This window comes from Rattus norvegicus, chromosome 8 (assembly GCF_036323735.1).
Source record: "Rattus norvegicus strain BN/NHsdMcwi chromosome 8, GRCr8, whole genome shotgun sequence".
NCBI lineage: Eukaryota > Metazoa > Chordata > Mammalia > Rodentia > Muridae > Rattus > Rattus norvegicus.
Window position 1 is genome coordinate 73,345,004 of NC_086026.1, and position 20,013 is coordinate 73,365,016.

At 51.8% G+C, this 20,013-nt stretch overlaps 1 protein-coding gene across 2 annotated transcripts in view; it reads right to left on the minus strand.

The window, feature by feature from the left end:
- Positions 1 to 453: 453 nt before the first annotated feature.
- Smad6 (SMAD family member 6) overlaps positions 454 to 20,013 on the minus strand; it is a 69,529-nt gene continuing 49,969 nt past the window's right edge. Inside the window, exon 5 of one of the 2 annotated variants that reach the window (XM_006243242.5) lies at positions 454 to 1,419. In XM_006243242.5, coding sequence (XP_006243304.1) covers positions 887 to 1,419 — 533 coding nt within the window. In that variant the 3' untranslated portion in view covers positions 454 to 886. The remainder of the gene's footprint in view (positions 1,420 to 20,013) is intronic. The other variant, NM_001109002.3, reaches the window with a different exon arrangement.

Genomic DNA, 20,013 nt, shown 5'->3' on the forward strand with positions numbered 1-20,013 from the left:
TACCTGAGCCTCCTCCATCAGACTGGGACACGGCCGAAGCCTCCCTAACCTGACAGGCATGCACTTCCTCACCCCTCCTCCACCTAGAGGGCACACCCTAGCCATAGGCAAGGAAAACCAAACCCCTTGCCTGGTTCTTATGTATAAATATATCTCCCCCACCCACAGGCCTCACAGACACACGTCTTTCCTTTGTTTTGTAGCCCAGAACTCTTACATAGCTGGGACAGCCTTGAACTACCGATCTGCAGGTTCCCAGTACCCAACAAGTACTAAGATTACAGGCATATGCCACTGCCACCGCCACCGCCACCCTGTCAGCTCCCTTTTCTGTTGACTCCCTCTACTTCAAACTCAGTAAATATTGAAACCAAGCTCCTAATGGCCCCAAAGCCCACTGAAGTCCTGCAGATTCCTCTTTGTAAGAAAGACAGCTTTAAAAAAAAAAAAAACTATAATGCAAACACTTTATTATCAAGAGTGACTGGTATTAGTTTTGTTTTTTTTTTTTGGTCTGGGCATTAATATTTTTTAAAAAACCATACACCAAACCCAGGCTTTCCACCTAGTTCTGCTGTATAATTCTCTTTAAAAAAGGAAAGAGGGAAAGAAAGAAAAAATATATCTGTATTGAAAGAATTACAAGCCAAAGTGCGTTTTTCTTGTTTCTCCATATACACACATTGCACCATATATAAATAATTACGTTGTAAAAATGACTCCATAATTACAAGTATAATATATATTTCCATATAATATATAAAACTTTATATTAAATCTAGGTAGATGATATCTGGGGGGAGGGCGAGGTTGTCCCTGGGGCGGCGTCTCTGGGCGCTGGCCCCCAGAGGTTGGGGGACGCTGCGGCGCAGTGGCAGCCGCTTTGCTATCTGTGGTTGTTGAGGAGGATCTCCAGCCAACAGGGGCAGGAGGTGATGAACTGTCGCGAGTAGCAGGGTCCCCAGCCCTTGGCGAAGCTGATGCGCACGCTGTGCGGGTCATAGGGGCCATGAGCGGCGTCTGCGTGCTGCAGCAGCCCTGAGCGCTCAAAGTCGAACACCTTGATGGAGTAGCCCGGTGGCACCTTGCGCACGACCAGGGCGCGGCCTCCGGGCGCATCCAGCGTCGGGGAGTTGACGAAGATGGGGTGCTCGCCCCGGTTGTAGGCCCACACGCCATCGGGCTCCTTGCTGAGCAGGATGCCAAAACCGATCTTGCTCCGTGTGCGCCGCACCGACTCACTGCGCTGCTCCAGGTTGAGCTGGCCCAGGCAGAAGCCGCTGCCCTGAGGTAGGTCGTAGAAGATGCTGACAGCCTGGTCATACACCGCATAGAGGCGGCCCACGCGTGTCCGGTGCTCCCAGTATGCCACGCTGCACCAGTGGCTTGGCTTGGTGGCATCTGGAGACATGCTGGCATCTGCAACACAAGCATAAGATATGGCAAGGTTACTGCAGGTGCAGGGGGAGGGGGAGGCTGGGCATGGTTTTCCAAGAGTATGTGAACACCCACTGTGTGCGAGGCTGCCAAAAATTTAGCACCCAGAATTTCTCACTCTCAACTAAAATTTGCGTCGAGAATCAAACTCAAGTCTTCAAGCTTGGCACCAAGCATCTTTACCATCTCATCCTGCCCCACATAGGACAGTGAACCTGCAGTATGCAAACCAGAGTGCTTACTGTGTGCCAGCCCCTCGGATACACAAATATGAACCGCATCCAACCCCTGCCCACTATAATTTTACATCTAGGAGAGACGAACACCAAGGAACACAAAAAGAACCTACAATCTACCAACGCGAGTGTAGCAATCTTCTAAGTCTGCAAAGCCATTATGACCTGCCCAAGGTGCACAGAGGCCAAACCAGAGTGTGATTTGGACCCCTCAGCCAGGACTTTACCCCAACAGAGCTCTCGGCAAGGGACCTCCAGCATAGGTTAGGAGCGAGGTCAAGATCTCTTACAGTAAGGGGTGGTTTGCACACTTTGCTGGCTTTTGATTAATAAGGCTACCTGGCATGATGGCATGCACCTTGCTGTCTCAGGTATTCAGGGGGCAGGAGATACAGGATGTTTCAAACCAGCCTGGGCAAGCATCCCCCCAGAAGAACACTAATGGCACTCCCTACCTCGGGCTTTCTGTGCTCCTTACCAAGTTGACTCTCAGGTTCCCTGAAGCCTACAACCACCCCTGAGCACCATTACTCATGGCTGCTATTTTAAAAAGTAGGTTTTGTTTTCCAAAGGACATTTGTGGATGTCTAGTCCTAGGGTGTGTGCTGCCCCACTCCAGGCCTCAGATTCCCTACTGTTTGGCAAAGCAGTAACCTGTGCTTTGTCCTGTTGGCACTGAAACGCTGCCCCGCTCCACTTGGGGGACTTTCACAAGTGTGGGGACCTGATACAAGTGGGTCTGACTCGGAGGGTAGACCCGGAGCCCTGGCTGTTGGGCAAGGCCCACTTTTCAGATGTGGAGGCCTCTGGCACCTTGTCTTTGCTCTGGGCCTCCGCCTCACCATGACTGTCCACTGAAAAGATATGATTGGCCATGTTCGCTTTTGGCTGGGGCCTTCTGAACACAGGACCGATGTTCACCCAGCTCCTCCCAAGGGGCGGGGCTTGACCAACAATCAGCCTAACCTCGCATGGGCAATCATTACTGGAGCCATGAGGCCGGCTCTGAAGCCTCCACTTAAGTCCTGAGTCTCCAGAGGGCCCTGGACCCTCTTATCACACATAGAAGGCTGCTTGGCTCCTAGCGAAAGACTGCCCAAAGAGCTCTCTCTAGGCTGCTACCTTGGACCGCCCAAGGACTCTGTGAACAGACCCGTCTGTCATTCAGGAGCCAGCCACAGGTCCCTCGGTCTGCTGGGGACAGTCACATCTTCACATGAGCCGAAAGCTAGCTAAAAGTGAGGAGAGGAATCAAGGAGATACTTGCTACCCCTAACTAAGTGCCCTTGGCTAGTGGACATGGATGGTTCAAGCCCACAGCAGGAGACCAGGATCGGTGAGGTCCTGAACTCCATCCTGCTGAGCCACTGTTCCTCCTCATATCCATCCATCTTGCATAGGCTTGGAAACTTGAGGGCCAGCAAAACAAGGCCATGCCCACTGGCCATGAGCTTCCAGCACTGCTCACAGCCAGCAAGACTTCCTCTAGTGAGCCAGGACAAGTGAGGTCAAGAAGCTGTGTGCAAGAAGTCTGAGTATGCTGGGAGCAGAGCCAGGGTGGGTACCGGGCATCGATGGGCACCTCCCATGAGCTAGGCACTGCCCTCATGGGTGAGGGAACTGAATTTCTCCGTTGTGCACCCAAAATTCTGGAGCCAGCCTAAGGAGGCAAACCTTTGTGTGTGTGGTGTCAGTGGCGAAATGCAGCATAGCCTATCTCTCCTGCTGAGCTACACCAAGGTCCCAAGCCAGCCACACTAGAGGGCGCACTCCTCCATCCTCTAGGCCAGTGGTTCTCCACATTCCTAAAGCTGCGACCCTTTAACACAGTTCCTCACACTGTGGAAGTGAGCCCCAACCATAAATTTTCATTGCTATTTCAAAACTAATTCTGCTACTGTTATGAATCATAATGTAAATATTTTTAGAGATAAGAGCTTTACCAAAAGGCAGAAGGACAGGCAGACTCCTTAAAACTGTTCATCAGGCCAGTCACTTACCTTCTCTGAGCCTCAGTTTCCCTAGCTGTAATAGCAATTACTTTAAGGGCCTATGAGTCCTGTAGGTGCTTACTTCCCTCTCTCACTGAGGAAAGGGACTACTAGTTAGAAAGTAGCCTGGTGCTCAGGTCAAAACAGCAGCTTCAAGTCTGTGAGTGTACCTAGGGGCCATAGGCAGGGAAGGGACACTTTCTTCCTGCCATCTTCTAGAAGGCTTTACAACTATAAGTCCAGTGTGACTTACTGTTTCTCTCAGCTACCTGTCTGGTTCCTAGCCTGGCCACAGGAATGGTGCCGTTTGGCTCTAGAGTTCCAGGCTGGACCCATCTCCAGCAATTAAGCTTTCTGGTTTCCCAATTCTAGAAGGTAGCCAGCCTGCTGCCCTGTACAGCCCTCTTTAAGCACCTTCCTTGGCTGCTTTAGTACAGCATCCTCTCTGGGCCTGGACCACGTGCTTGTTGTGGCTCAATGGCCCTGGAGATGGCCTACCTCCCACATATGAGCAGAGGGCTCTCAGCCCTCTCCGGGTCCTCCCCCAAGGCTGCAAATATCCTCAGGATTCTGGGAACTCACTAAAGCAGGGGGAGGAAACAAATAAAACACATCCTAAGTATCAGTGCATTTTACACACAGGAAGCCTCCTCTGAAGGTGGGCTCAGGTTTGAGGACCGTGGAGGGGTTGTGGGCAAGGACTTAAAAGACCCTGAGAGTGACCACCTCCCTCAGCTTTAGAGCTCCCCAAGATCATCTCAGTTGACAGGGATAACCAAGGGGTCCCTAGAGTGAGGTTGGTCTGTGTGTGTGTGTGTGTGTGCGTGTGCGTGCGTGTGTGTGTGTGTGTGTGTGTGTGTGTGTGTATGTGTGTGTGTGTGTGTTGGGGAGAGGGTGAACCCAGGCCTTCAGGCTTCCTAGGTAGGAACTCTACCACTGAGCTACACCCCAAGTCCAAGCCACACTCTTAAATGGGGATGGGGTGGGAAGCCATGGCACTGATTGATCTGCTTTATTTTGTCCAATGGGTATTTATTTCTAATCCCCCCCTCCCCACACCGCCATGAACTAAAGTTCAGGCTAGAGAGGGCCTGTGGGTTCCGCAAATGCAGCTCAGTGGCCTTATCTCTGGAAGGTGGCACCAGGGTTACAATGATCTGCCTGAGGATATCCATCAGAGGTGGCAAAGTTAGGGCCAGGACTTAAAGTCCTTGAATGTGCCAACCATATGGCATGTGAGTGACGGAGGGCAAAGACTGCAGCCACTTGACTGGCAAGCTTCTCCATGCACCCAAGTCTCACTTCTCCCCTTCGCAAGAGACCTATCCATCATCGAGGGCTCTGCTCACAGGGGGCCACTGAGGACTCTCTAGAAATTCAAACGGTAAATCAAGCATGTGCAGAAAGAAACAGTCATCGTGTTCACTGGCTCCAGGCCTGTTAGAACAACCCAGGCAGGGGGCTCAAGCTCAGAGGTTCTTCAAGAGGACAGTGACGGGGAGGGCCCTTTTCGCTCTCTATAAAGCACCTCAGTTAGCTCCTGGTCTGGCACCTGTGGTGACCAAACCTGCCCTGTAACAGAAGGGACGGGAAGAAAACGGAAGCTTTAGGATGAACCCAGCTGTGGTTCCGTGCTCACACTCCTGAGCTCTAAGAACTCAACTCTGTGGAGACCTGTCTGCTGTAAGCTGCTGTGCTTCAGTGACACAGGCTGCACCCATGAGCCCACAGGGCCCTACCCTACTCATCAGGGATAGTGTCTTGTGGAAAGAGCCTTTTCTCTTTGGGGTTCCAAAGCTCTGGCCCTGTCATCTTCCACAGCCACCAGCTTAATTAGGAACCATCTCTTTAATTGCAAATAAATACCGGGGGAGTCAGATCCGAGCAACATCAAAGGTGACCGAGGTCTGACCGAAACTCACGCTCACCCCCTCTCCCCCCTCCCCCTGAATCCCTGGCCAGCTCAGGGCCTGGCCTAGTTCCCAGCCAGCTATGGGTCCCGCTGGGAGGGGTGGGTGGGAGGAGAAACGCTGCAATCTTTAATGTGCAGCTCTGAATTTCTATTCCCAGCAAGTTCTAGTCAGTCTCTTGTTGGGAGTCCTGCTCAGCCGTGCTCCAACAGGGAAATGGTGTAGCCCTCTCAGGAACACCGGTTAGCAATGAAAGGAACCAACCAACTCCACAAACGCGCAGTGGAACGGACCACCCTTAAGTGCACCTGCTTCGTGAAGGAAGTCACACACAGAAAACCCATTGAAGGCCAGAGGCAGGAAGTTCTTGGCCAGCAGAGAGCAAAGCTGGGCTGTAGCTCCTAGGGATGAAGACTGGGCTACATGTTCAAGGCCCCAGGTTCCATCCCCTAACACTGCAATAAAGAAAAATAAAGGAGAAAGGAGGAAGGGGACAGGAGAAGGAGGAGGAGGAGGAAGAAGAGGAGGAGGAAGAAGAAGAGGAGGAGGAGGAAGAAGAGGAGGAGGAGGAGGAGGAAGAGGAGGAGAAATCAGGGCAGTTGACAACCAGAGGAGTGGGTGAGCAGGAAGAGGCTAAGGGAACTTCCAAGGCAGAACAATGGGAACTGGGGTATCCATACACAGTGAAGAGTCACCACAACCTAAACACTAGGCTAAGCAGGTTTTTGCTGTAATGATGGCTCCTACAGTGGTCTTAGAAGGTCCCCAGGTGACTGTCCCCAACCCCCTTTGTCTCCCAAAGGCACCCACATTCCTGCCACCAGAGGGTGGTGGCTGCCTTCTCAGAGCACCAGGCAACAGCCCCAACAAAGGCGGTCTCTCTTGCATGGCCCAGCCATGCCTTCCTCCAGACTTCTCTGCCCAGCCAGGGTGCCTACAGACCAACATGTAATTTTGTGTGTGTGGGAGGGGGGTACTGGGCCTCAAGGGGGCTGGCTGGAGTCCGGAGGAGGTGGAGAGGATTGAAATCCCAAGAAATGTCTTTAGCTTCTTCGAATCAGCAATTTTCTGTCAAAACAAAGGGCAGGAGTGTGGTAGGTCATGCTCCTCACAGGACCCAGTTGAGGCACGAGCACAGTGAAATGTCTTTTCCTGCCCTCTCTCCGCCTTTTGACCACAATGCCCAGGGTGGGCCATCCCAAGAAGGAACCAGAACATGCCCCAGTTAGATGGGAAGACAGAGCACTCGGAGGAGGTTTGTGGGGTGGTCCATGCCCGCACATCCCTAATATTTGCTGGGCTTCACATCTACCTAAGGTTATGCCAGCTTCCTTGCCACCGATTAAAAACTATCAATAAAGACTGCTCCAGCAGTAAGCTTCAGACAAGAACCAAATCCAACTCCTGGGGAGTGCTGAGAAGAGAGACCAGCTCCTTAAAAATCCAGAAAGGTGAAGCAACTAGCTCAGGGTCACACAGCAAGCTGGTGGCAGAACTGGAAATAAGCCTAGGGCTTCCTCTCAGCCCTTTGCATGGGGGCCTCCCACCCTCCTGGAAAACTACTTTCTTCTGTCCCATGTCATGCCTGTGGCTTCAAGTTCCCTTCATCCAACCGGCAGCTTTTCATCTGTGGCTCCAGGGCCTGGGAACAATTACGCAGGCCCTGCATCTGGTTAACCTAACACCCCTTTTAAAGCCTTGTTTGCCCATTAGATAAGTAGTTTTTGTTATCAAACTTAGGGGAAGAAACGAGTTTCCAAATGAACTCTCTCCTTTGTCCTTTGGAGCCCAAGAAACAGCTTCAGGTTGTGCAGCCAGTCCGGCAAGCAGCGTTCATTAATGGTTGGCTTTCCTCACAGGGGAGGGAGGGCCTGTCCTTGCCCCGGGCTGCTGCAGGAAAGCAGGGGAAGAATGCGCGCAGGGCCACGTTAATGGTCAGCAGCTTCGAGCCAGCCGAGCCTCTGCTGAACGCGGTCCAGAAGCTGGCCCAGCTGACAGGAGTTTCCTCCTCCTCGATCCCACCCACCTCCCCAACCCCCCACCTCAGAGCCAGCACCTCGGGCTCCCAGAGGAAGCCCGGCTTCCAAGAGGAAGTTCCTAATCGCTCATTACATCACAAGCGATCTGGCCACCGCTGCCGCCTGCCTGCACAGGGCCCACCGCAGGGGCTCTTTCAACTGTGGGTCTTCAGTGTGGAGACCATGCTGTCCTCCCTCCCCAGATGGCTATCTGGTTGCTCTGCTGGCAGGAGTGAGATGGGTGCAGAAAGGGAGAATGCCAGCAAGAAGGGGGGCTAGGGGAGCCCAGGAACAGGAAGTCCACTGGACCGATGACTGAGGGGAGGACCTAAGGTCCGAAGAGGTGAAGTGACTTACTTGGGACCAGTATCTACTCAGAGGGCATGGGTTTAACGCACTGGATCAAGAGCAAGGAAGTCCGTGTGCAAACCCCAGCTCTGCCCCTCATCCGCAATTGTAACAATCCCTGCAGAAATATTCTAAGGAGAGACACTTGTGACCCTCCCTTTGGCTATCAGACAATTGTCCCCGTGGAATTGGAATTTCCCCAGGAATCTCATGCTGGGAGCAGGAAAAGGCAGAAGGCTGGTGTCAGCAAGAACAGAGATTTCACACTGTTCCGACAACTTGTCAGACCACCTTGCAGGAGGGACTGGAACCTAGGCAATGACAATCGATGATGATACGCAGGGCTGCCCCTTGGACTGCCCCTTGGACGGGGACCATTTAAACCTGAACCTCATATGCCAGTCCTTAACGATGGCCTTGGGAGTGCTGTCACTGGACCTATTTATTTGCTCCTCTTCCCAAGGCAACCATACTGAATAAACCGCCTTTCTCCACTTTCCACTACCCCTTGTCTTTTTAATTGGCTTACTGAGGATAATAGTGGAGCCCCGTTTGTACCCTAAAACATCAGTAACAGTCTTGCTATCTCAGGCAAGTGACTTTTTGTTCCTTGGGGCCTCAGTTTCCTAAAACAGGTGCGATCAGCGATTACTTCATAGGGCATTGGGATCAGTTGCAATCAAATGATGCCTTGTCTGGAAATAAGCAAGCTGAAAATTAACAGGGATCGCTAACTCACATTAGCGATCAAAATGTAAGCTACACAAATTATTTACAGCAATCATACAACGAGTAGTTTGCAAGTATATTCATGACAGGTAACGGCCATAGCAGAGATAAGGTGTGCTAATGGACTAGAGACTCAAGGAGAAGTAAATAGTAATAGAAATAATAATAAATTAATATTAGGCAGAGTGAAACAGGTTAAAGACACTCAGAGGGCAAACGGCTAATCCTCTCAGCTCCTCTTGTGTTTTCAGGCATTCTGTGATGTCTGTGTATGTGTGGACATGTATGAGAAGGTCAGAGGTCAACCTCAGCTGCTGTTCCTCAGAAGCTATCCACCTTGTTTTTTTGAGACAGGGTCCCTTCCTGAATCTGGGGCTTGTCAATTAGGCTATACTAGCTGGCCCTAGGGACCCTATCTCTGCCTTCCCCTGCTCTGGGACTCTAGGTGTGGGCCACCCTGACCAGCCTTGATGTGGATCCCAGGGTATAGGGATTCAGGTCCTAATACCTGGGCAGTAGCAGGTATATTCCCAACTGAGCCATCTCCCCAGTCCTGCCCCTCCCATTTCATGATAAAGAAACTGTCCATCTCAGAAGCTTGTGTCCAAGGTCAGCAGCCAGGAAGTCTCAAGATTAGGATCTGATCTCCTATCTCAGCAGGCTCAGAGATGGGGGGCTTTGGCTCTTATTCCCATGTGGGCTGCCAACCCCAGTGGCAGTGTGGATAATCTCACAGGCACCATGCCAGCTCTAAGATGTTTGCTGGGCCACGAAAAGATGGGTGCTAAAAGGGGTCCTCAGCCTGGGATGCAGCTTCAGTGGTGTAGAACACTTGCATGCTGACCACCTTCCCGGGAGGACAGAAAGACTTCTCAAATGCAGCCTCTGTCCGCTCTAGAGAGGGCCTGGTGCTGCTCTGAAAACGCCTGTCCTTTTAATTTCTCCCTCACATCCAAACCGCTCCACTTACCTAAACCACAGCAGGGAGTGTGTTCTAGGGGAGCCGCAACAGTGAGTGTTCCCCAAGGGAGAGGACTGGCCACCATGAGCGAGTTACGAGTGCTCTCGCACCCCATTCTCAGGGTAGGACCCAAGCCAGAGTCTCCTCAGCAACTGCAGAGAGGGGATCCTACCCTTGGGTGACCCTCTCTGCTGGGATCAATATGGCGGTCTGAGTCCTTAGAAGCATCACCAGGGAGGGTGCTGGATCCCTCAGGAGTCTGGTGAAAAGCTTCTGTGAGGCCAAGCAGACCTGCAGAAAGGCCTTCATTGAATACTGACCTTGGCTGCTTAGCCTCTGGTCTCTAGAGGAACAGGGTGTCATCCTGAGCTGTACTAGGTAGGGTTTCACTCCTTTATCTCCTACAGCATTTAAAGAGATTCTGAAAAGATGAACTCCTCTAGCAGTTCTGACCCAGAATAAGTTTCCCCAGGCCTGCTCTGTCATTGCTTCCAGCAGGGCAGCCTTCCCAGGAGCCCCAGACTCAACCACAGTGGGCAAAGAGCCCAGTCAGAGGGCCCATATCCATCACACCTCACCCCTACACCACCCCAGGCTTCCCTACCAGAGGCTACCCCTCACCCAAGGAGTCAGCTTCAAACCCCAGCAGTGAGCTTGACAGCACATTGTCAGCCGCTCAAGGGAGAAGGATGGGGTCACCAGAGCCAGCTCTCCTGTGACAGCAAGCAGGGGTGGACAGCTGAGGGCAGAGACAGAGTGAAAACCAGCAACTTCAGTGTAATAAAAGAGACAACCAAGCCCTAAGCAAGCAAGTCCTCAGCCACTGAGCAGGAAACCCCAGGTGAAGGAGGAAGGGAGGGGAAAGGAGGGAGGGAGGGGGAAGGGAGAGGGGGAAGAAGGAGGGAGGGAGGAGGAAGAAGAGGAAGAAGGAAGGAGGGAGGGACAAAGGGAGGGAGAGAAGGAGCGGGAGGGAGGGAGAGAAGGGAGAAAGGAAGAGAGGAAGAGACAGAGGGAGGGAGAGGAGATAAGAGGTCCAGAGTAGGGATTTAGCTCAGTGGTAGAGCGCTTACCTAGGAAGCACAAGGCCCTGGGTTCGGTCCCCAGCTTCGAAAAAAAGAACCAAAAAAAAAAGGTCCAGAGTAAGCAGTTGAGCATCAGGAATTTACCAGGTTTAGGGAAAGGACCAGTTCTTGTCACAAAAGACTCTAACCTTGGCTCCCATTCCAAGGCCTCTTTTGTTTTATTCCTAAGCCTGATGCTGAACCTCTGTTTACTTATTTAGGGACAACCCAGGGTGGGAAAGCCTCAGTTTTCCTACTGCCCCTGGACAGTCTGGTTAAGAATGGGAAGCTGGGGACCACCTTCTCCAGAAAGAGGAAGTTTCTTTTTCAGGGCATGTGTAGTCTGTCCACGAGGGAACTGCTGTACGCTGGATTCCCAATAAACCTGGTGTTTACCAGTCCACCGGACTAGGCCTGGGTCACCATCTCAGACTTTTTTTCCTCTAACCCTCCTGCCTTCACCTCACCAAGAGCAGGGCTTGGGGTGCACAGCATGCCTAGCTTGCAGAGTGCTGGAAATGGAACCCAGGGCCTTGTGCATGCCAAACAAGCACTCTGCCAACTGAACCACATTTCCAGCTGGTCTCCTCGGGCTTTCAACTTCTACGGTCACTGTCTGAACCCAAGCCTGACTTCCCTAGTGAACCTGAGACCACATCAAATGACATCTACCCTCTAGGGGTTCAGTGGGGGGGCGGGGCAGATGGAGGGTGTGGTGGCATTTTGTTCCAAGTTCTCACCTTGCAGGTTCACACACACACACACACACACACACACACACACACACACACACACACAGACACAGACACACAGACAGACACAAAGAGAGAAAGAGAGAGAGAGATAGCAAGAGAGAGAGAGAGAGAGAGAGAGAGAGAGAGAGAGAGCGAGAGCAAGCACACTCACACGCGTGCTGGGGCATCTCCACGTTTCTCTTGTTTTCTACAAGCAGTCTGAGATTTACTGGCATACTTCCTTCTAACTCAGACTTATACTTGGGCCCACACAACAACATCCATAACAATGTCCTCAAAACGAAGTGCCTAAAGCTCATCTTCCACCGCCTGCTGCAGCTGGCAGAAGCTCATGGGCTAGGGTCTCTGCTGTCAGCTTGACTCCTGCACTCTGAACTACCCAGTGCACCCCACGTTCATCCCACATCTTGAGCCACACAGCTCCAAGGCCGTGAAACGTGAAGAGATCCAGTCTGAACTGAGCCTGGAGAGTGTTATTCCAGGGAACGCCCCATCCTGAGGTGGAGTGGGGCATAGTGGTGCTTGCCTGTAAACTCAGTGCTCCAAGTCCACTAAAGCTCACAGGCACCTGACCTGGCAATGGGCAAGCTTACTTACTTGTGCACATGTACAAAGTGTGGGCATGTGTGTGCCAAGGTGCCCCTATATGTGGTCAGAGGAAAACCTGCAAAAACTAGTAGACCATGTGGGTCCCAGGGATTAAATTCAGTTTGTCAGTTTGGGAGGAGGCACCCCTATCTGCCAAGCCATCTTACTGGCTCCATTCTCTTTATCTTAACACTCAGTACAATTGCAGAAGGCAGATAGATACCAATGTGTAGGTTACATATGTGTAGAAGAAACAGAGGCTCAGGGAAGTTAAGTGCCCCACCCCCATCCCAAGTCACAGCTGCCACAGTTCCAGCTGGAGGTTAGCACAGTCCCTCTCACTGAGTTCGCCCATGGGTGCGACTTGTACCCCCTCCACAAGACTGGTGCCTGCCAAGCCACCAGCAGCCCTTCCTCCTCCCTCCCACGGGCACTAGTGGCCTGCAGGCTGCTGGCGTCTGCATTCCTAGAGCCTAGGCCCCAGTCAGCCACTGAGGAGGATCCCAAGTAATCCAGGCCATAAATCACAGCCATTGTGTATTACCCTCTTAGCCACAGGCAAAAGCAACCTTCTCCTTCCCAGTCTGCTGTTAACTACCCCTGGGCTCACCTTGTGTTTCCCACCCTGCCTGGGTGGAGGCCAGCTCTCAATTATTAATCTGGGAGGTGGAGGCTGCATTCCTGGTCACCTAGCCACTTCCTCCTTGGTAGGCAACTCTCGGGCCTTTGGGTGACATCGAGCCTTTCACTACAGCCCAGTCATGGCTTGTGGAAGGAGTGTTTAAAGCCAGAGTTAAGTACGGATGACAGTGGACCACCCAAACACCCTGACATCTCCCTTCATCCCACCTGGGCGCTACTGCAAGATGCCTCAGTCTGTGAAATGGATCAGTGTTAGTAAAGATGGTGGGTCAATATAAAAGGCCTCACATCTGGTCATTCTCACTAGCCAGAATGGTTTCATCAGAACTTAAAGCCCCGCTGAAGAAGCAACTCAGTTGGTAGAGTGCTTGCCCAGCGTGCTTAGCATCCTGGATGCAATCCCCAGCACTGAATAAACCTCCCACGGTAGCAAACACCTATAATCCCAGAATTTAGGGGACAAAAGCAGAAAGCTCACAAGTTCAAGGCCACCCTCAGCTACACGGCTAATTCAAGGGTAGCCTGGGTTGTGCAATGCCTCTAAGTTCATCCACTTACTTTTGCCATTTGCTAGATGACGAAGGGATAGACCTTTGGGGGACAGCAGAAAGCTGGAACACAGAGGCAAGTAACTGCACTGTATGTGACCCAGACCTCTGTCCATGTCAAAAGAAACCACAGGTGGGCTGGGAATGGAGGTGCAGACTTTTTTTTTTTTTTCTGGTTCTTTTTTTTCGGAGCTGGGGACTGAACCCAGGGCCTTGCGCTTCCTAGGTAAGCGCTCTACCACTGAGCTAAATCCCCAGCCCCGGAGGTGCAGACTTTTAATACCAGAACTCAGGAGGCAAAGGCAGGTGGATGTCTATGAGTTCAAGGCCAACCTAGACTATATAGTAAGTAAGACACTTTCAGGAAGAAAGAAAGAAAGAAAGAAAGAAAGAAAGAAAGAAAGAAAGAAAGAAAGAAAGAAAGAAAGAAAGAAAGAAAGGAAGGAAGGAAGGAAGGAAGGAAGGAAGGAAGGAAGGAAGGAAGGAAGGAAGGAAAAGAAGGAAGGAAGGAAGAAAGAGAAAAGAAAGAACCAACCCTAGGTGACCAGCAAAAAAAAAAAAAAAAAAAAAAAAAATCCAAACCAATGCGGTTAAAATTCTCACGGCCACCAAGCATTGTCTTTAATCAAAGAGAGATCTTTCCCTCCAGTACACTACAAGTTCAAATGGACACTCTGTGCCACCAAGAAAGCGGAGTGGTTGGTGACTGCAACAGAGCTTGGTGGTCACGTTCCTCCTCTAGCCCACAGCACACAGGTGGCCACATCTCACTCACAGGGGGCAGCCTCTGGATGCTGGCGACTCGGAGCCTCCAGAGGTTTCTGCATCCCCTGCTTCACCTAGCGCACACCTTATGTCTGTTTCCTCCTCCAGTACTGAGGCGTGAACCTAGAAAGCCCTGAAAGCTCTCTGCCACTGAGCTATCTCCTCAGATAGTTTTACTGTTCGTTCTGACACAGGTCCTCACTTAAGTCGCTCAGGCTGCCCTGAACTTGTGATCCTCCTGCCTCAACCTCCAGAGTAGCTGGGATTACGATCGATGTTCCCACGCCTGGTTCATGACTGAACCCCAAAGCTCTCTATACTCTGATGCTCTGGGGGTTGCCAAAATAAATTGTCACGCATGTACAATCAAGCCTCAGTATTGAGAACCCCTAAATCCAGGCTTTGTGATGATTCTGAAAGCAGCAGGGTTGAAGTTGAGAAAAGGTTCTGATAAACAAACGCAAAATATAAATACGATTTAGAACAACTGTTTATCTTCCGTGCACTGTGTAAACAGTGCACTGCAGTCACACACTTGAGTTCTTCTATCTATAACGTAGTTCGCCGGGGATCTCTCCCATGAAACATTTCCAGGCAGCAGCAGTCTAGGATGGTTGAAAAACCGCAAAACCTGGGTTCTTAGTTGTCTCTTCCTGTCACCCCTCACCCTGAGCTGTAGAGCCACTGTGTTGCCAGAGTTCTATATTAGGCAAAGAAGTGGCCGGGATGGCTAAACTTCCCTGGCCCTCCTCTGGTACCCAGTGGCCACCAGGAAACAGTGAGAACTCTTGGCTCTACATGTCACCCAGTTCTCGGTGCCCAGTTTCAAGTAGCACTTGCTAGGGTCTTTGGCCAGGGGACCTTGCCAGTTCAGGCATTTCCACTGAGAGTGGGCAAGGGAACCCCTCAGGCAGCTGCAGCTAACAATCAAGATGTCCTTTTGATGGTGGTCCCCGTCCTGGGTGATTTACAAATTAGATCTGCTGTTCTCCCCAGGGAGGCTGTGAGAGGCCTAGGTGGTCAGTTAAGAAGGCACAGAGGAGCTGGAAGACAGTTCAGTCAATACAAGTGCCTGCTCTGCAAGCCTGAGGACCTGAGTTCAATCCCCAGTACCCAGGTGAAAAGCCAGATGGAGTTGTGTGCACTTGTAAGCCCAGCACTGGGGAAGCAGAAACAAGAGGATCTGAGTCTTGATTGCCAAGTCAGCCTTGCTTAGCCTATCAGTATCTTTAAGTCAAAGCTAGTGAGAGACTGTGCTTCAAAAAAAAAAAAAAAAAAAAAAAAAAAAGGATGGGCAAGTCCCGTGGAACAACATGCAAGGTTGACCTTTGACCTACACATATTCACACACACACCCCTGAAAACATGTCTCTCACACACACACACACACACACACACACACGCGCGCATGCATGCACACCCCCCACCACACACACACAACATACACACAAGAAGTCAGGGGAGCTCAGGACTCCACAGACTCAGTAGGGCAGCAGGAAGAGGCTCCGTGAGCCCATGGAGCAATGGCTGATATGGTTCCTAGATCCTGCCTTGAGAGGGACAGACTGCAAGGCCCCAGAGATGTGGGCAGGAGGCCAAGCTGGAAATACCGAGCTATTCCAGCTTGGAGAAGTGGCCTTGCCAAGTCGGGAAGGCGGTGCTGACGGGGATGGGGTGTTGTGTGCGTGTGTGTGTTGCGGGGGGGGGGGGGGGGGGTTATAGTGGCAGGTTCCAGACAGGCAGGTCCCTAAGGGCACAGAGTCAGGAGCAACCTCTTGTGTCTCAAGGCACGTGGGAGCTGGAGTCCAGCCAGGGAGACCCAGAGCTGCCAGTCTTCCCAGGGTACCTCTGTCCTGGCGCTACCCCGCAGCGCCTTCCTCAGAGACACTGGTTAGACTGTGGTACACAGGACCATTCTCTCCTCACTTTCCAGCTCCTGATCCCTGCGATGCTCACCAGAGCCCACCAAGACCACCTCTCACCATGGACTCTGGAGCTGGCTCTCTTGTAGGCATTTAGGAATCTTCTAGTTCACTAACACCCAGACAGCGTGCAGGGTAGAAGGAGCCAGCCTTTCGGTGGATCACAGGGCTGCCCGGGGCCTCTGTGTTCCCTCTGGGAAGGAGTTATCCTCCTTCCGAGTAGGAAGCCTGGTGTGTGGAGGATAACCTGCCAGCCCGGCTAACAGACAAGCCCCTCTACCTCTTTCCGGTGGGCTTTACACATTACTATCAATCGGGCTAGTGTAGCATTATTTCCCTAGCAGGCTCAAAACCCTGGCTTCTATCCCCAGCCTTAAAATACACGTGTATCAATGGGACAGTGAGGCACAGCTTGTCACACGCACATATCCTACGGTAAGATAGACATTTTCCACAGACACGCATAGGGACTGTGAGCCTCATCAGTCAAAACCATCTGAGTACAAGGTGAGCAGCAGTTCAACGCCTCTCCGTCCTCTTGCCATTTATACTAAAACTCACAAACCAACTCTCTTCATTGTAAACACACAATTAGCAGCCATTCTCGCCACAGTCCAGCCACCTCTACCTTGCAAAGAGCCCCTCCTGCTGGCTCACAACACAGCAGACAGAAAACCACCCTAACCAGGCCTTGAACACGTGGAGCTCCACTCAGAAAACCACGGAAGCACACTCCCTGAAGGGAAAGAGTGGGCAGGGTGTTTTCAAGAGCCACTCATTGTGGGTTTGGGTGCCAGCCAGCAGAACTGCCACTGAGATGCAAGGAGAGGGAATTTGTTTAGGAGGTTGGGCTTCGCTTGTACCAGACAGATGCCTACTGCACGCAGGCGCAGGAGACTGAAGTGACAAAGTATTGGGCATGTCAAAGGAACTGGGGAGACGTTTGTTTATCCCTATGAGTTACTTAGGGGCTTATTCGAATTTTACTGTTTTCCCCCAATCAAAACAACACAAATAACTCTAGCTACTTCTCCAGAGTTGCCGGCAGCCCACAGAAAGTCCCGCTGGCAGACAGTAAGAACCACCACCCTACTTTTGCCTCCAAATGGGTTCTGTGAAGCGAGGAGACTGGCCACCACCCGAGCTGGTCCTGTGAAGGTTTCAGGGTAAGGGGGCCCGGCCCGCTCACCTCCAACTGGTAGAACTCTGAAAACTCTAGGTGGCTTTGCAGACTCCTGTCAAAAACCATCGTCAACTGCCTCAAAGAGGAACGTGGGGGAAGGCTCTGACGATTTGTGGAGAACTGTTGAACTTCAGGGCTGGAGGTTACTGAGCTCAAACCCTCTCCATTTAGAGAAGAGGAAACAGGCATGGAAGCAGAAACCCCTTGACCTGACAGGCAGGACCCTGTCCTGGGTACCAGCGAGCCCGAGACACTGAGACCAGTGCCACCAATGAATCCAGCCAACATGAATTATTTTTGCAAAATGGTCTGTTTGTTTGTTCTTGTGAGTAGCAGGGAGCACTACCCCCCCCCCCCAGCCCTGGGCTGTCGGAACAACTCCCTGCCTGTGCCTGAGAATGACCCGCCCCGGCAACACCATGGACTCTCAGGCGGAGGATGTGCGTTGCAAAAATGGGGCAAAGTTTCCTATTCTGAAGATAACATTGTAAGACACAGGAAGTCTGCGAGCAAGGCCTGTGTTTCCAGAAAGCCTGTCTCTGCTCACCCATTCACAGCCATTCACAGCCACCTCCATTGTACAAGACAGTCTGAGGCTTGATGGGGTACTCGCTGTTCAGGACAGGGTCAGTGTTGTGAATGACAGTAGCCACAGCCCAGGTAAGAGACCAGAGAGAGTGGCTTACAGGCCATAGGCTCACTGGGTCTCCCAGCAGCAGAGTCTGGTTTCTTCTACTCTGGTGCCCTCAAGTCAAGATTCCCAGGCCCCACCCCTGGAGACTCTGATTCATGGGTCCTGGGTGGAGTCTGATATTCTGTGTGTTTTGCACAAGATTAGGAGGCCCCTCTCCCAGCCTGGACGGGTCACGATCACACGTTCTGCAGCCTGGCATAGAGGTAGGGAAGCTGACTTCCTCATAAACAGATGACAAGGGCAAGGGGACCAAACCGAACCAACCTCCTAGCAGGAGACAGATGCAGCTGCTCTGGTGCCTGGCTTGGGAGACTGACTGGGAAGGAGGCGACACTCTGGAGCCAGCACGGATGGCCGTGACTCAGTGGGTCTGGGTGTGTTTGATGACAAGCCCTTGAGAGAGTGTATACCTTTCCTGTGGGATTTGGAATCCAGGACCAGGGTTCAAATCCTGCCTCTACCATTGGCCCAGATGACTACCTGGGATGAATGCTCTTAGTGTCTCTGGGCTTCCGTTTCCACAGCTGTGTAATGGGTCAAGAACACTTGTCACCAAGAACTGCCGGAAGATGAACAACCTAGTACGGTCTGTGAGCTCACCGTGTATCGGGCACACCCAGTCCTCAGAAGGACCCTGAGAGCTAGGTTATTAACTGATGAAAAGAAACTAGGGCCTCCTGGTCCATTCAAGGTCATGACCAGAGGGTGGTTCAGGACTCACACATCCAGTCAGAGGCTGTACTCTGTGCAGGAAGGCTCCCTGCTGGGCTGCCTTCCTTCCTCTGCACTGAAATCCACAAGACTTGCCTAGCACGCCCCTGTCTGTAAGGACATGACCTGAGCTTTACAGATGAGGGGCAGTAAGTCCAGCTATGGGGAGAGGGTAAGCAGACATTCTGAGGTGGCTGTCAAGGAGGTGGAGTATGGGGAACCACACTGTGGAGCAAGACAAAGCAGGGCACACAGGTGGAAGACAAGGCTACAGTGGCCTTCTCTGACCTGATCTCTGGAGCTGGAGTGACAAATGGTTGTGACCTGCCTGATGTGCTTGCTAGGAACTTGGGTCTTCTGAAAGAACAAAGCGCTCTTAACCACTGAGCATGCCTCCAGCCCCAGAAGTTAACTTAGGAGCAACCTGAGTCGCTCACTCTCAGGGTGACATCAAAGAGACACGTGCTTTATCCGTTTGCTTAACCTCTTTTACAAAGATCATACAGTTAGACTGTGTAATACCACATTGCTACAGATCTAATAACAAAGCCGAAATTCTGAAGAGCCAAGAGAATGGAGATGTAGTTCATTTGGTAGGGGGCTTGCCTACCATGGGCCACGCCTTCTCCACGCCTTCGAGTTGTGATAAAATAACCTTCCCATCCCAAGTTGTTTTTGGTCACGGTCTTTATCACAGTAACAGAAACCCTAACTAAGACAGCCTCACCCCGCTGGGCACTTGTCTTTCATTGCAGCAGAGGTGGGAGGATCTCTGTGAGTTCAAGGCCAGTCTCATCTTAAAAAAAAAAAAAAAAGGACAGTCTCATCCCTCAGACACACAGCAATTTGATATAAAGGGAGTCAGTGGACAGTGTCCCCACCCTGTCCGTGACACCAGTCACACTAGTGTGGCTGTCCCTCTCTTGTCCTACCTTTGCAGGGAATCTGATGCCTACCATCCAGACTCTGGACTGGGCCTCCCATCCTGTCACCCTGACAACATCCATTTCCTTCTTGGTCTGTGGACACCTAAGCATTCATGGCAGTGTTCATGCTCCAGGCAGACAAGCCTCTGAGGGTCCTAAGCTACTACTGCTTGCTTGCCCCCCAGCCATGTGGGCAGTACCTCCTACAACCGAGGGACACGGCCCAGAGGGGCTGGATGAAGTCAAAGCAGACCGGGGCCCAGAGGCCTCTAGCCATCTCCTGGCATCTCAGCGGCCTCTCCACTTGGGTCTTTACATTGCTGGGATACAAGGATACACCTAAACTTCACAGACGAGGAACTCAAAACCAATCAACAGTTGGGCCGCTTCTCCACCACAGCACAACTGCCTCAAATAGACACGAGGGTGGACTATTTATTTACTTATTTATCTGGGTGGGTTGTTTATTTAGGGTCTCTCTATATAGCCCTGGCTGTCCCTGAACTCACTATGTAGACCAGGCTAGCCTTCCCAGGGAGAGGAAACAGCCCTGTTCCCACTTCAGCCTGTGGTCTCTCATCACTCCGT